We start from the raw sequence: 14,086 nt of genomic DNA on the forward strand, positions 1-14,086 counted from the left end.
AAAAAACTGTTTCATTTTAAAATATACTGTTTCTTACAGAAAGACTCATTGTTTTTGCTAATAACACTTAGATGTTGGTGCATGCATCTCTAATCTGTATGTATCTGATTATTACTAATCATGGTTGGTTGCACTCGGCTCTTTGGCACATGTGTATGCCTATAAAGTCATCGGGTAGATTTCAATGGTAATGTTTATCACCTCTACTACACATGATGTAAATTTTTATGCTTCCTCCTCAATTATAACTCATTTTTTTAATTTGTTGAATTTTTGTGTGTATATCACACAGAACATCCCAAACCATCTTATTCGACTATATACCCACTTCCCAGATGGCACCCTCCCATAGTCTCCCTCCCCCCACTAGAGTCCTTATACTGTTATCCCTGCTACTGTCCACTGTGTGGTCGGCACCCCCATCCGTTCCCCACTACTTGTCCATCTGGTGAATCTAGTCAGCCTATCTAGAGGTCTTTGTTTTAGGAAGGTCAGCTGTTCCTCATCTAGCAGCAATCAGCTGTCAATATTCCTTTAGATAAGATTGGGGTCTGCTGTTCATTTTCCCAGTTCTATGCTGGGTTACTATCTAGGAGTCCCTTGGGCCACACTGGCCAACAACTCAAAAGAAGGTATCTCCTATCTGGCATTGTTTCTTGTTATGTAGCCTTTAGCTAAACATATGGACTCTTAAAAAATTTTATTGGCCCCTTTAATCTTTGGTTATACTTTCCTTTTTGGGTGTTTAAGGTCATTCAGTTGGCCAGTTTATCTTTTTTTTTTTAAACAATTTTGAGACATAATAGCATTTAACAAATAAATTTTCTATTGGTTGTGAAACTTCTTTTCCTGGGTATCCTAAGCAATGCTTATTCCCTTTTAAGGTCCTAGTGTCAAGCCAGTGTTTGATTAAAGCTTTACTGGGGAACCAATGAATTTATTGTGCTTACTTACCGAGATAACTGAGGGGTTGCTGAGGTGTATATATGACCTGAGGGTATGCACACTGGGAAGCCTTTACCCAGCATGGGTCATGACTTTTATCAAGTCTACATTAAAAGGTTAGGATTGGGGCTGGAGAGATGACTCAGAGGTTAAGAGCACTGACTGCTCTTGCAGAGGACCTGGGTTCGAGTCCCAGCATCCACATGGCGTCTGTGAACCATCCTAAACTCCAGTTCCAGGAGAATCCGACACCCTATTCTGACCTCCACAGCACTGCACGACATGGGTGCACTCACACATGCAGGCAATATACTCATACACATAAAATAATAATAAATAAAATATATTTTTTTAAAGATGAGGATTACAAGGCTGGAGAGATGCCTCAGCAATTAAGAGCTCTTGCAGAGGACCTAGGTTCACATGGTGGCTAACAACCATTTGTAACTCCAGTTCCAGGGGATCTGATACCCTCTCCTGACCTCTGTGGGCACTGCATGACAGACAAGGGTACACTTGCATGCATGCCGGCAATACACTCATACACATAAAATAAAATTAAAATATAAATAAAATATTTTTAAAGATGAGACTTGACAATAATTTATTTTCACATATCACTTTCTAATAGTCCATTCACACACTTACTATAATTTACTCAATTAAATTAACAAACTTTCAGTTGTTTACAGTTATTTCCTTTTGTGGGTGAAGATCCTTCTATGTAAGTCTTTGAGACATAGCTGAATACATTTTTAAGATACATTCCAAGAGGCAGAATTACTGGATCAAGGTAAATCACTTTCCCAAAAAGGTAACATTGATTTACATTTCCCCATGGGTATTTGAGAATACCTGTCCCAAAAATTATATCGTAAGCTTAAAAGATTTTTTTAGAGTTTTGTTTTAAACTTAATTGGGAAAATTTGGTTTGTAACATCATAATGAATAGTGCATGTATTGTAATAGAATCACTGTAGGTAGCTGTTCAACCACTCTCTTCTGAGAATTGACTCCCTACCCACCAGGCAGATCCTCTGGTTTAGGAGCGTGACATCTGTCTCCCTGGATATAGATGATTAGCTGAGTGTCTATCATGTGCTGAGCTGGACTATGAAATTCTCTTCCTCAGGATGGGAATCAGAGAGACTAGCCTGTTCGGGTCATTAATTACAGAGCATGTAAACCTTAGGACTCTGTGTTTAATCATGCATAGAGAAAGAAAACAGCTTTATAGAAAGTATGAAAACCAGAAAGCTGTCCTGCAGAAAAAATAAAAAATAAAAACAGACCTGAGAAGAGAAGCAAGGTACTAGAAACCTCCAGAAAGGAAGTTACCTGTATTCTTTCTAGTTTTCCAAATTCCTGCTTTAGGATCCTGGTGGGGTCCTGCTGTACTATACCCTCTCTAGACTGTGTGAGAAATCTCCATATCCCTATCCATACCCCTTCTTTCTCTTTGGTAGCTCAACTAGCTTTGCTATTATCTCACACACATAAAGGAATTATACTGAATTAAAGTCAGTACCACCAGGAGCATCGGGACTCATCCTGTATCAGAGAAAAAGTTACCCTGATGAAATCAAAATCTGATGGAGTTCAGTGAGAATCTCCACACACGTGCCCATTAAAGCAGTGAACTGAATCTCTGTATTTTTAGTGAAGTAATTCAGTTATAGCTTGACTTTTTAATTCATTAGTAAGAACATATATTCACAGAAAATTTAGAAAGTTTGTTTGCCATACAAAAAGATCTCAGCTTTCGTTAAATTTGTTAAATTGTGAAGCAGAGAAGAGAGGGAGCCAACCTCATCCATGTATTCCCAGGCTGGAGCAGAGTACAGCATCACTGGTCGGCTGAGAATGTTAAGGTCCAGCAGCCCCATGCTTGCTCAGTCTGTAGAGTCCAGTTCCAGTTCTTCCTTAAGCAAAAGAGTAAGATCCCTTCCACTGAAACAAGAAGATAGGGAGAAGCAGAATTAGGAGAAATCCTTAACCCCTGTCCACACCGATTCTCCAGGCCTTCTGCAAAACATTTCCATCAGGTCCCCTCAGTGAACCAAAGATGCTCATCTTTCCCATTGTGCGATTCCAACAAGATGGGAATGTAGCATGAGTTTGGAAGAAATGTCTCAGGGCATATTAAAGAGTAAGAGTCTTTCTACTGCCTCACCCCAGTCCCTTCCGGTCAATCTTGGCTTGAAACTACAGCTATCATTTGTAGGTGAGGGCCTGGGCCCAAAACTAAGGATAAAAGGGTGGATTTCCTCCTTCCGAAAGAAAAAGCTGCCCTCTGTAGATATTTTGTTGGTCTTTGATGCCCCATCTCCCTTCTCCAACCCAGCCACCACTGTGAGAATCTCCATTGCCAGCACTCACCTGAAAGAGCTGTCACCCTGGGATCAGGGCACTGACACAGTCCATCTGCCCTTTAATTCATTAGTACGCCATCATATCTGGACTCTGAGAATAATTCCATGGCTTAGCGATGGCACTGAATTTTTTAGAGGTCTTTTCTTTGTTCATACGAGATTAAGAGTTTCATCGCTGTTCTTTCCAATCTGCATTGTATCTTCCACCTTCCACACTGCTTTGTTCTGCTAGTGGAAACCCTCCTCAAGTTTTAGAACCACTGTGGATTTATGTGTATAGATCTGACACTTCTGCAAGAATTAGGGGTGGGGAAACAAAAATATGTGGATTCATTCCATAATACTGAACCAAAAGTCATCTTTCATTGCCTAAACTTACCTATCTTTTGCTAGGTTCTCCAGCCTTCTCCACTGCCAAACATTTCCTCTCCCATCAGCTTCCTTGGTTGCAAGCAATCTTTCTGAGAGGCTCAGAGCTCACCACTTCCTGCTTTCAAAACCTGGCTGGATCCTCACCACCTAAAAATAAAATTCAGCCCCCAGCACCTCATTCAAAATCCTGTCTGTCCCCAACCTGACTCTCAGCTTCTCTTTACACACCTGTTCCTTTAAAACCAGTAATCATCATCCCTCACCTTTCCATTTCCCACCATGTACTACCCACAGAAGGCATGTAAAACATGTATTTCCTCTCCACCCCTCCCAATCCAATACTCAATAAATCTTTGACTGAATACGTGAATAAATGATCAAATGCTTGGATTTATTTGCACTTTTTGGTTTCAGAAATTAAGACTAATCATTAAATATTAGCCTATAGTTTCACAACACTACATTTTAACATCAGCAGGGCAATTTGAAGGGCACCATATAATTTTGTTTTGTTTTGTTTTGTTTTTTGGTGGGTTTTTTTTCGGTCTTTTTGAGACAAGGTCTCCCTGTAACCCCAGCTGGCCTGGAACTTACTATATAACTCACTGTATAGACCAGGCTGGCCTTGACCTCACAGAGATATGCCTGCCTCTGCCTCCCAAATGCTGGGATTAAAGGTGTGCATCAGCACACCCAGCAGCACCATATAATGTTTAAAAGTTATACATGTATGAAGTTGTTAAAGGAGAAAATTATTTAAAGTTATATTTTAAAATATTGTAGCCATTCTGTAACATAAAATTTTGCTGTGTATCCTGTAATAACCAAAAATTATCTTAAATATTTTCAAGATGTTTCTTGACTTTTTACACAACATATATAAAAATCCTGTGTGCTGATGTGCTATTTTTGCCTATGTGAGAGTTTTATTGATTGATTCTCTCAGGGTTACTTTATTGCCAACTTTTTCCAGGTTTTGCTATTATTCAAGATATGAGCTTAATTTAAATGATAGTGGATATCTCAATAGCTTCACGCTCATGCTGTTTTACAATCACAGACTAGAATTTTAGGTTTGTTAACATACTGTGTTGTTATTGTCGCTATCACTTGTTTATGGTGATGAAGAGAAAGAAGAGAGGATCCTGCCATGTCATGAATGGAATACATGCCACTAGTAAGAGCCAAATAATAGCCACTTTATTAAATTTGCATTATTATTAAGGACAAGGACCTCACAAACTAATGTTTGTCACTGGTTACATCACTTTTCTCTCTCAATACCCTCACTTGGTTCCTGTTCCTACAGGGAGAGAAAAGTAAGGATGCGCCTTCATGGGATCCTGTTGGCCTGAAATTTCTAGAGCAGAATGCTCCAAGAGACTCTCACTGTCACCTTTCCAACCGCCCCAAAGCAATAAAGCATGCCTATCAATACGGAGGGACAGCCAACAGCCGCCAAGAGTTTGAACACTTACAAGGAGACTTCGGCGAAAAGTAAAGTACCACACTATGCTTCCAGAAACTTAATGCCATGCTCCATCTTTGTTTGCCACGGGACACCCTTTTCCTATCTTTCCTTTCGATGCCATCTTAATCACAGAGTTTCAAGTGGCCCATCATGAGATCACCTTCCCTCCCCACACAAGCTGTTTGCAGACTGTAAATGAAAATGCACCCAAACTGCTAGTTATGGAAAATTCAAATGCATGTGTAGTCAGGACCCTCCAACTATCTCAAGCCTCATCACTTCTTCCCAGTCTTTCACAAATCTCTAATAATATATCTGTGTATTATACAAGCAATATTATTTCTGTGCAATTTCCTATATGTATATTAATTACTCATTAGTACTCATCCACGGAGATAAGCTAATTTAATACAGGATTTTAGTGTTCACTAATTTTCTTCATAAGTGTTTTTATTAAATTTTTTAAATTTTCATGCAAAGTATTTTGATCATGTTCAGACACCCTCCCCTATCCACTCTCCCTTCCCTGATTTCATGTCCTCAATTTTTTATATGCTAAGTTGTTTCATTTGAAAATTTTAATTAAAAAAAATTTTTTTTGAGTTTTTATGCATTTCATATAATAGATCTTAATCAAATTTAGAGCCCTTCTCCCATTCATGCCCCTCCATAACCCCTCCACTGGATTTCATGAGTTCTTTCATGTATGTTAAGTCCTATCCAGTCAAGCATTTGTACCCGGATATCCCTTGGTGCAAATTCATCCCCTGGTGTCTAATCAGTCTATCTAGAGTCATTCCCTTAAAAAAGATCTATATTCACCAGCAGTTGCCAATAGTTCTTCGACTAGGGTTGGGGCCTGCTGCCCATTTCCTTCATTCTATGCTGTGGGGTTTTGTCTGATTGAGTCAGCATGGGTCTTGTACATGTGGTCACCGTTGTTGCAAGTTCATATAAGCAAGTTCCCAGTCACCTGAAAGCCTGTTTCCTTATGTTTATATAACAACCCTGGCTCTTACACTCTTTCCACCTGCTCTTCCACAATGGTCCCTGAGCCATGGGCATAGATGAGGTTTAATATAGGAGTCCTAGCAAGGGACACACACTCTGCAGTCTCTAATTCTCTAAAACATAGCCAAGCAGCCAGTTGTGCCTTTCTGTGTGCATCTCACTCTGTTGTATGAGGAGGCTTCACTGGTGAGAGTTAAGAGATATTTAGTATTCTCTCTACCCCCTGTTCCACTATGTTCCATGAGCCTTAGGTATAGAGGTTCTACTGTAGATGTGTCACTTAGGACTGGGCATCTCTCAGACATATGTTCTCTGTGTGTGACCAGTTGCAGAACTCTGTAGCAGCATCCATCTGTTGCAAAAAGAAGCTGCTTTGATGAGTGGTATACGGTATACTTGTCGGTAAATACAAGGATCTGTATTTTTTAAGGTCTATCAAGTCTAATTTGAGTCCCCAAATGCCCTTCAGTATGGGTCCATCTCCTGGAGCCTGGCCAACCTCTCCAACATCACACCCTTAGGGAAAACTGACTCCCTCTCTCCCAACAGCTATCAGTTGCCAATAGTTCTCAGTTACCATTGGGGCTTCTTACCCACCTTCACCCCTACCACACCCAGCTCTATGCTGGGAATTTGGCTTGAGCTTACATAGGTCTTGTGTTTGCTAACACAGTTGCTCTGAATTTCTACAAGTAACTGCCCTGCTGTCTGGAAAACACTGATTCCTTGTAGTCATTCACCACCTTTGGCTCTTACAGTCTGTCCTGTTTACTAATTTTCAAAGCAAGACACCATAAGATCCTTAACCAAGACAAAACTTTATTAAATTTGGGACATACCCCTGTTGTATAAGATGGTAAAGAAGAATTTACATTTTTAACATAGCCATGCTTACCCAATATTTGTTAGCTAATAGTAAGGAAAAAAGCTGTTTGAGCTCTTCCTTGTACTTATTACTTTGAGAAGTTAAAGATTGTTCTCAGTTTCATTTTATGTATAGTAACTTTTCATTTACCAGATCTCAGTTTTCCATTCGTCTAAAAACGCGTTCCTCCCATGGGATGATTTTTTACGTCTCTGATCAAGAAGAGAATGACTTCATGACTCTATTCTTGGCCCATGGTCGCTTGGTCTTCATGTTTAATGTCGGCCACAAGAAACTGAAGATTAGAAGCCAAGAGAAATACAATGACGGGTTGTGGCATGATGTAAGTTGAATGCAACAAATAGCATTGTCAGCAAATATTAGCCATTGCCCAAGGGATTAGTGCTGCTTCTCTACCACTGGTCTTGGCAGAAATAATCATGATAAAATTCTGCTGCTAAGCAGCAGAGGTATCATTAATTCCTTATTTTAAAAATCTCAAAACATATTTTTAGTTAATTACAGCCTGAGTATAATTATTTTAACCAAAAGTCCAGTAATCAGCATAAGCTGATTTGGTTTCTAATGAATTATCACCTTTTCCCCACTAGTGATAGGTTCATTATTTTTATCAACTATTCCTAAATGTCATTTATAGGGTAATCTGTAGAAGGCAAAAAGTGAATAAACCACTTAGGGAGATAGGCTATACAAGAGGACCCCCCTAATATCAAAAGTAACCTGTAGGTATGGGGTAGCAAGAGTAAGCAATGCAAGATGTGTTACAATTGATTATGAGAACCTGGAGAGAGAGGGAAAGAGCATGTGGGCTTGTCAGCCAGGAAGAACTGCATAAAGAACCGACTTTCTTCTCTCCTTAGAGACAAGAGTTATGCAATTTGAGAGTCTTTTAGATAGACCCACTGAAGGGGTACTCCAATTGCCTCACCCTATATCCCTGTTCAGCATGGAAGAAGCCAGAGCGGTCTGCACCCCTAGTTCCCTATTGGCAATTTGGGTAACCCCTTCAGAGGATGGTGTGATAAGAACAGGAGGTAGGAATTGTCTAGGCAGTTAGTGTAAAAAGACCCCAAAGAAATGTAGCCAGTTTCTGGGCTAAAAGTCAAAATGTCCTTGGGCCTGTTAGCAACGCACTCTGTTCCAAAGGCCAAAAGTGTCAAAAGTATTTGGAAGCTTTTATCTAATTCTTAAAAGATTTTAGGGTTACCTCTTCAAATGGGGGAGTGTAGGAGGGGAGAGAGTGGGCATGGATTTGATCAAAACACCTTATATGCATGTATGAAATTCTCAATAAAGTTTTTGTAGAAGTTAAAAAATATATATAACCTGTACTAAGAAATTAAAGCTATGGATTTGGGAGTAGAGAGATGGCTCAGCAGTTAAGAGTATTGGCTGCTCTTGTAGAGGACCCAGGTTGGGTTCCCAGCACCCACATGGCAGATAACAACTCTAGTCCTAGGGTATCCAGCACCCTCTTCTGACCTCCACAGACATTGCATGCATACATTCAAGCAAAATACTCATACACATAAAATAAAAATAATTTTTTTACCTATAGCTTTAAGTCATTCAATCTAAGGATCAGAAAATACATGAGCACTTGCTCTAATACATGAAGTAGCAAACCCAAGAAGAGCCAGGAAAACCACACCATTATGTATAAAGATGGCCTAGAGACAGTTCACAATAAAGACATATGCTGTGCAACAAATACAGGATCAAAGTTTCTCACATTCCAAAAGCTATATATCCAGAAGCCCACTAAGCAAACGAAAGACAAGTGCTGACCTTCAGAGATGGGCATGTTTGTGTGAACTTCCTTCAGCTTCTCCACAGCATTGCAATGGCAGGGCTGGGAGGGCCCACAACACAGCCTTTCCCCAATATTGGAACATGCCGAAGAAATGCTGTTTTCTTCTGTCCATCCAGGTGATATTTATTCGGGAAAAGAGCAGTGGCCGACTGGTCATTGATGGTCTGCGAGTCCTAGAAGAAAGCCTTCCTTCTAGTGGAGCTGCCTGGAAAATCAAGGGTCCTATTTATTTGGGAGGAGTGGCTCCTGGAAGGGCTGTGAAAAATGTCCAGGTAAGCCAAGCATGGCGAAGTAGAGCCACTGGCCTTAAAACCCAGAGATCACAGATTCCCAATCCCATTTTACAGGGTAGGAAACTAAGGAGAGTAAAGATGTAGCTTGGTGGAGATGGAACATCAAGGCATTGTCCTGTGGGCTTTCTGTCTGCCTCAGGGCATTACAAAGTCAGGAGTCATCTTTTGATTTTCAAATAAATGAGATAAGAAAAGTTTCAGAGATATAAATTATCATTAAAGTGATGTCTCTGGGAGGTCTTGTTAGGTCTATGAGTACCTATCATTTTAATGTAAAGAGATACCCAAGCCAGAGAACAAGTCATTCCATTGCATTACTATGTGGAAAAAGCTTCAGGTCATCATGGAAATACAATTCCATTTTATTTTCTTTCACAAACACAATTTTTTAAATGTTCAAGGAATGTGGGTATTGGAGGAAGGAGAGATGAGAGTATAAGAAACATTATTGCAATTTAAAAATTAGAACTATTACTCATTTAAAAATACTTAGCAATGAAAGGAATGTATCAAAGGACTAAATTTTTCTTAGCACAAATGTCAACTTTATTTTATCACAAAGTGTTAATACATTTCTACAATCCATTAACATACATAGATTTTGAAGTGTTAAATTTTTAAATAAAAATTATAATTAGACTTTAGGTAAGCAGCTCCAATACCATGACAATCTTTTTCAGTTTCCAAATGTTATTAGAAATTATTTGTCTAAAGTGCCCAACTTTCATGTCTTATTATGATAAACTCTCAACTTTATTAAAAGCTGATGAAGTCGAAAAAGCTTTCTTCTGTTTATATAGAACTTACATCCATATTAGTGATCTTGGGCCCTGCTGTCTTTCCTGAAGGAAAACAGATGATAAGACTTCAAATATTCAATTAGAAAACCACAGCTGCAACGTATTTGTCATGATCTCTAGAAACATTTCCATAGCTTAATTACTACAAAGTGATGTTACCAAATACAAAATTCCAGCCTCAATGATTGAGTTAAGAGCAACTACCTGGAAAAATATCCATCATTCGTATAGCTAACATAAGGAATTTCTTTGTTCCTCTCAAGCCTCTCACACCCTCTCATTCTGTTTTTCCATGTAGCTGAGTGCTGGGCAAATGGATATTAAGCAACATCTTCTTCTTTCAGATTAACTCAGTGTACAGTTTCAGTGGCTGTCTTGGCAATCTCCAGCTCAATGGTGCCTCCATCACCTCTGCTTCTCAAACGTTCAGTGTGACCCCTTGTTTTGAAGGTCCAATGGAAACAGGAACTTACTTTTCAACAGAAGGAGGATACGTGGTTCTAGGTAATGGGATGCTGAGGTTTGATTGTGGTTATCCCCACCTAAACTCATGTTAAAGTTTATTTCCCAATGTAACATCGTTAAGAAGACTACAAGAGTAATTCAGTCATTAAGAAAGATTACTGAACTAGTCACCACCAGCGTGGGTTGCTGTAAAGAAGGCCTGGCACCTCTCTCCTTGCTCTATTGTTGCACACGTGTCCACCTGATCTTCCATTTCTGCCATAAGATCCCCTCACCAGATGCTGGCACCACACTCCTAGACTTTCAAACCTCCATAAATGTGAGCTAAATAAACCTTATTTCTTTGTAAATCACTCAGTGTTAGATATCATGTTTTTGCAACAGAAAACAGACTAAGATAATGATTTATGTTAAAAACACAAATCATGATTTTTTTTTTCCTGGAGATGGTTAACAGGCAATATCAGGCCCAAAGCTGAAATTTAATGCCAAGCTTAGCTGTCTAAGATAATCTCTTTCTTAGAGGACCATTGATCTCTCCTCCTGTTTCAAACCAAATATGCAGCACCTATTCCTGTTGGCTCTCCTTGGCCAGACTTTCCCCACAGCTTCCAAGCTTCTAGACCATATTGACTCCCTTAGAACCCCCAAGCTCTTCTGTGGCCTGATCTACGTTAGCTCTTAACCACCTTCGTCCTCTAAGTCTTCCTCAGTAGCATGATCTTTTGGCCCTGCTAAAAGAAGTTCCACTCCTCCACTTGCTCTGCAACCCCAGCACAACACTGTCCTTCAGAATTCTTTTCTCTGGATTTTCAGTCCCTTCAACCATTACTGTCCTGCTCATTCATTTGACAGTTTTTATTTCAGGCCACCTGTATGGCAGCCCCTGTGCCAGATGATGGGATATAATAGCTCTAAGAATAAACAATATCTTAACAGGCTATAACACAACCACCTTCTAACCCGCTGGAGCAAACATCTTATAAATATAAAGAATTAATCCTTCTTAATGATCCAATCCCTCTACCATGTTCTATGGAACAACCATTAGGCACTTTGCACAATCTCTAGTAAATTATAATGTAGCCAAATACACTCTCTTGAGCACCCACTTGTGTATGGTGGACCCTAACTAGAGGTGATCGATCGCTCTCTGTCTATGTCAGGATTTGTTTTCCTTCCCTGCCTCCCTTCCGTTTACTCCTACTAAAACCTGCACTTAGAGTTCTTAGTCCTTTACTGAATTTCAATAATAAGAATTCTAAAAGTCTGGGCAGTTTGAAATGCATAGCTAACTGTATAATTTATGTTCTATTCCATGAACATTAACTAATATGAGGAAATTTTTTAAATGATTTATGAGGAAATATGTCAAGTAAACACTATTAAGATGCCCAGGGTTTCCATAAGCTTTCCGTAATGAACACAACTATTGGGGTATTGTTTTAAGATTTTGTGTGTGTGCACGCGCGCATGAGTACAGTGCCTGTGGAGGCCACAGGAGGTGTCAGCACCTGGAGCTGGAGTTTGAGGTAGTTTTGAGCAGTCTAATGTGGCTTCTGGGAACTGAACTCAGGTCTTCTGGAAGGGCAGTGTGTACTCTTAACTGCTGAGCCATTTCTGTAGTCCCACAGCTATTCTTAATAAGCATTATCTTAGGTCACCCAAATAACAGCTTCTAAATACTAGCACCAGTTGATTTTTTTGTTTTAAAATTATTTTATAATACAGATCTGAGCAAGTGAAATCCCTTCCTGGATGATCACAAAATAAAGTCCCTCTAGGTATTGCTCCCCAGCCTCCATGCCTCATCTCATCTTGCAGAACCATCCAGACACACTGGCCTTTATAGGACTCTCCAAGTTTTCCAGCTTCTGTATGTGGCTTCAGATTACAGCATCTGCCCAAGTTTTCCTGCCTTCTCATTCTTTGTAATTATGGGTATATGATGTGTGTGTCTTCAAATTCCATCCTTTGCCCTGCTGTCCTCACTCTTTTTTATTTTTATTACGTTTTTTTTTTTTTGAGACAAGATCTCTCTGTATCCCCAGCTGGCCTGGAACTCACTATATAAACCAGGCTGACCTTGAATTCACAGAGCCCCACCTGCCTCTGTCTCCCCAGTGCTGGGATTAAAGGCGTGCTCCACTGTGCCTGGCTATTTTTATTGCTTTTAATTTTTTTAATTATGTGTATGTCTGTGTATGGGTATGTGCACATGCGTGCAAGTGCCCACAGAGACTGGAGGCTGGAGCTGGAGTCACGGGCCTTGTAAGGCACCAGATATGGGTGCTGGGAATTGGGTCCTCTGGAAGAGCAGTGCATGCTCTTAACCACTAAACTGCCTCTCCAGCCCCTATTATTACTATTGTGGTGTGCATGATGTGGGGTGAGGACAACTGTAGAAATGATTCTCTCTTCCCACATTTATACATGTTCCAAGAACCAAGCTCAGGTGGCCAGGCTTGCACAGCAGGTGATCTACCCACTGAGCCATCGTGCTGGCCTCCTCCCCACTCTTGCAAGAAGTAAATGTTGTGCTAACTGGATTCCCTCTACCCCTGAACTCTCTTCTCATATGGAATATTTGTAGTGTGCTGTCCACATCTTTGAGCCCCATACAATAGTGATGTGTTATCTTAGTCCCCCATAGAGTTTTCCCTGCTGAGTTAGACTTGGAAAGTGGCAGTTTATACTTACCTGTTGATAACTTTGAAACAAATACAAAAATACATAATTACAAAATCACACCATAGGTACAATTTTTATTTTGCTCTTCTTGGAAACTTATAGTATTTTCCTCCACAGATGAGTCTTTCAATATTGGATTGAAGTTTGAAATTGCATTTGAAGTCCGTCCCAGAAGCAGTTCCGGAACCCTTGTCCATGGTCACAGTGTCAGTGGGGAGTACCTGAATGTCCATATGAAAAATGGTCAGGTAATGTCTTAGAAAATCTAAGTCTACTTCAGTTAACCTTAGATTCTCATCTAAGGCAGCAGATTGAGTTCACAGAACTATTTCATCTGTCTTTCTAATAGAAAAAAAAAGGAGGGAAGTATTAACATGAAATTTAAATGTGTACGATGTTTGCATTGACATTCATATATTGGGAGTTGTTTGATTGAGACAGAGTCATGGAAATATGGGAAAGCTGGGCCTGGAGAGATGCCTCAGTGGTTAAGAGCACCAGCTGCTCTTACAGAGGACCCAGTTCAGTTCTCAGAACTAACATGGTGGCTAACAACCATCCGTAACTCCAGTTCCTAGGGGCTCCAACACCCTTTTCTGGCCCCCATGGGCACTGCATGACATGGGTGCACTTACATAGATCCACTTACATGAGTGCAAAACACTCAAACACATAAATTTTTTTAATTTATTTTTAAAAATATGGCAAAACTGCCAAAAAAAACTCACCAATAACAGCATAAAGTTTTAACAAAAGACTAGAACTGAGAACTTTGTCAGCAAATGGAAAGTAAAAACATATTTTCAACATCACAAATTCAAAAATATCTTTCTAAATATTTCTATGTTTATCAGATATATATATATGCATATATATGTATGTTCATTCTCAATTACTAAAATTTTTATAATTACATTACAGTTAAATACCACATTCACCCTAAGATATTATTAAAAATATCCATAAG

General features: G+C 39.6%; 1 protein-coding gene across 2 annotated transcripts in view; it reads left to right on the forward strand.

The window, feature by feature from the left end:
* Positions 1-14,086, forward strand: part of Lama4 (laminin subunit alpha 4) — a 162,751-nt gene that overhangs the window by 141,707 nt on the left and 6,958 nt on the right. For both annotated transcript variants that reach the window (XM_008852394.3, XM_017803011.2), the window contains exons 32-36: positions 4,999-5,186; positions 7,190-7,379; positions 8,987-9,142; positions 10,308-10,467; positions 13,237-13,367. In XM_008852394.3, the coding sequence (XP_008850616.1) occupies positions 4,999-5,186; positions 7,190-7,379; positions 8,987-9,142; positions 10,308-10,467; positions 13,237-13,367 (825 nt within the window). The remainder of the gene's footprint in view (positions 1-4,998; positions 5,187-7,189; positions 7,380-8,986; positions 9,143-10,307; positions 10,468-13,236; positions 13,368-14,086) is intronic.

This window comes from Nannospalax galili, unplaced genomic scaffold, assembly GCF_000622305.1.
Source record: "Nannospalax galili isolate Female #2095 unplaced genomic scaffold, S.galili_v1.0 scaffold646, whole genome shotgun sequence".
Classification (NCBI taxonomy): domain Eukaryota; kingdom Metazoa; phylum Chordata; class Mammalia; order Rodentia; family Spalacidae; genus Nannospalax; species Nannospalax galili.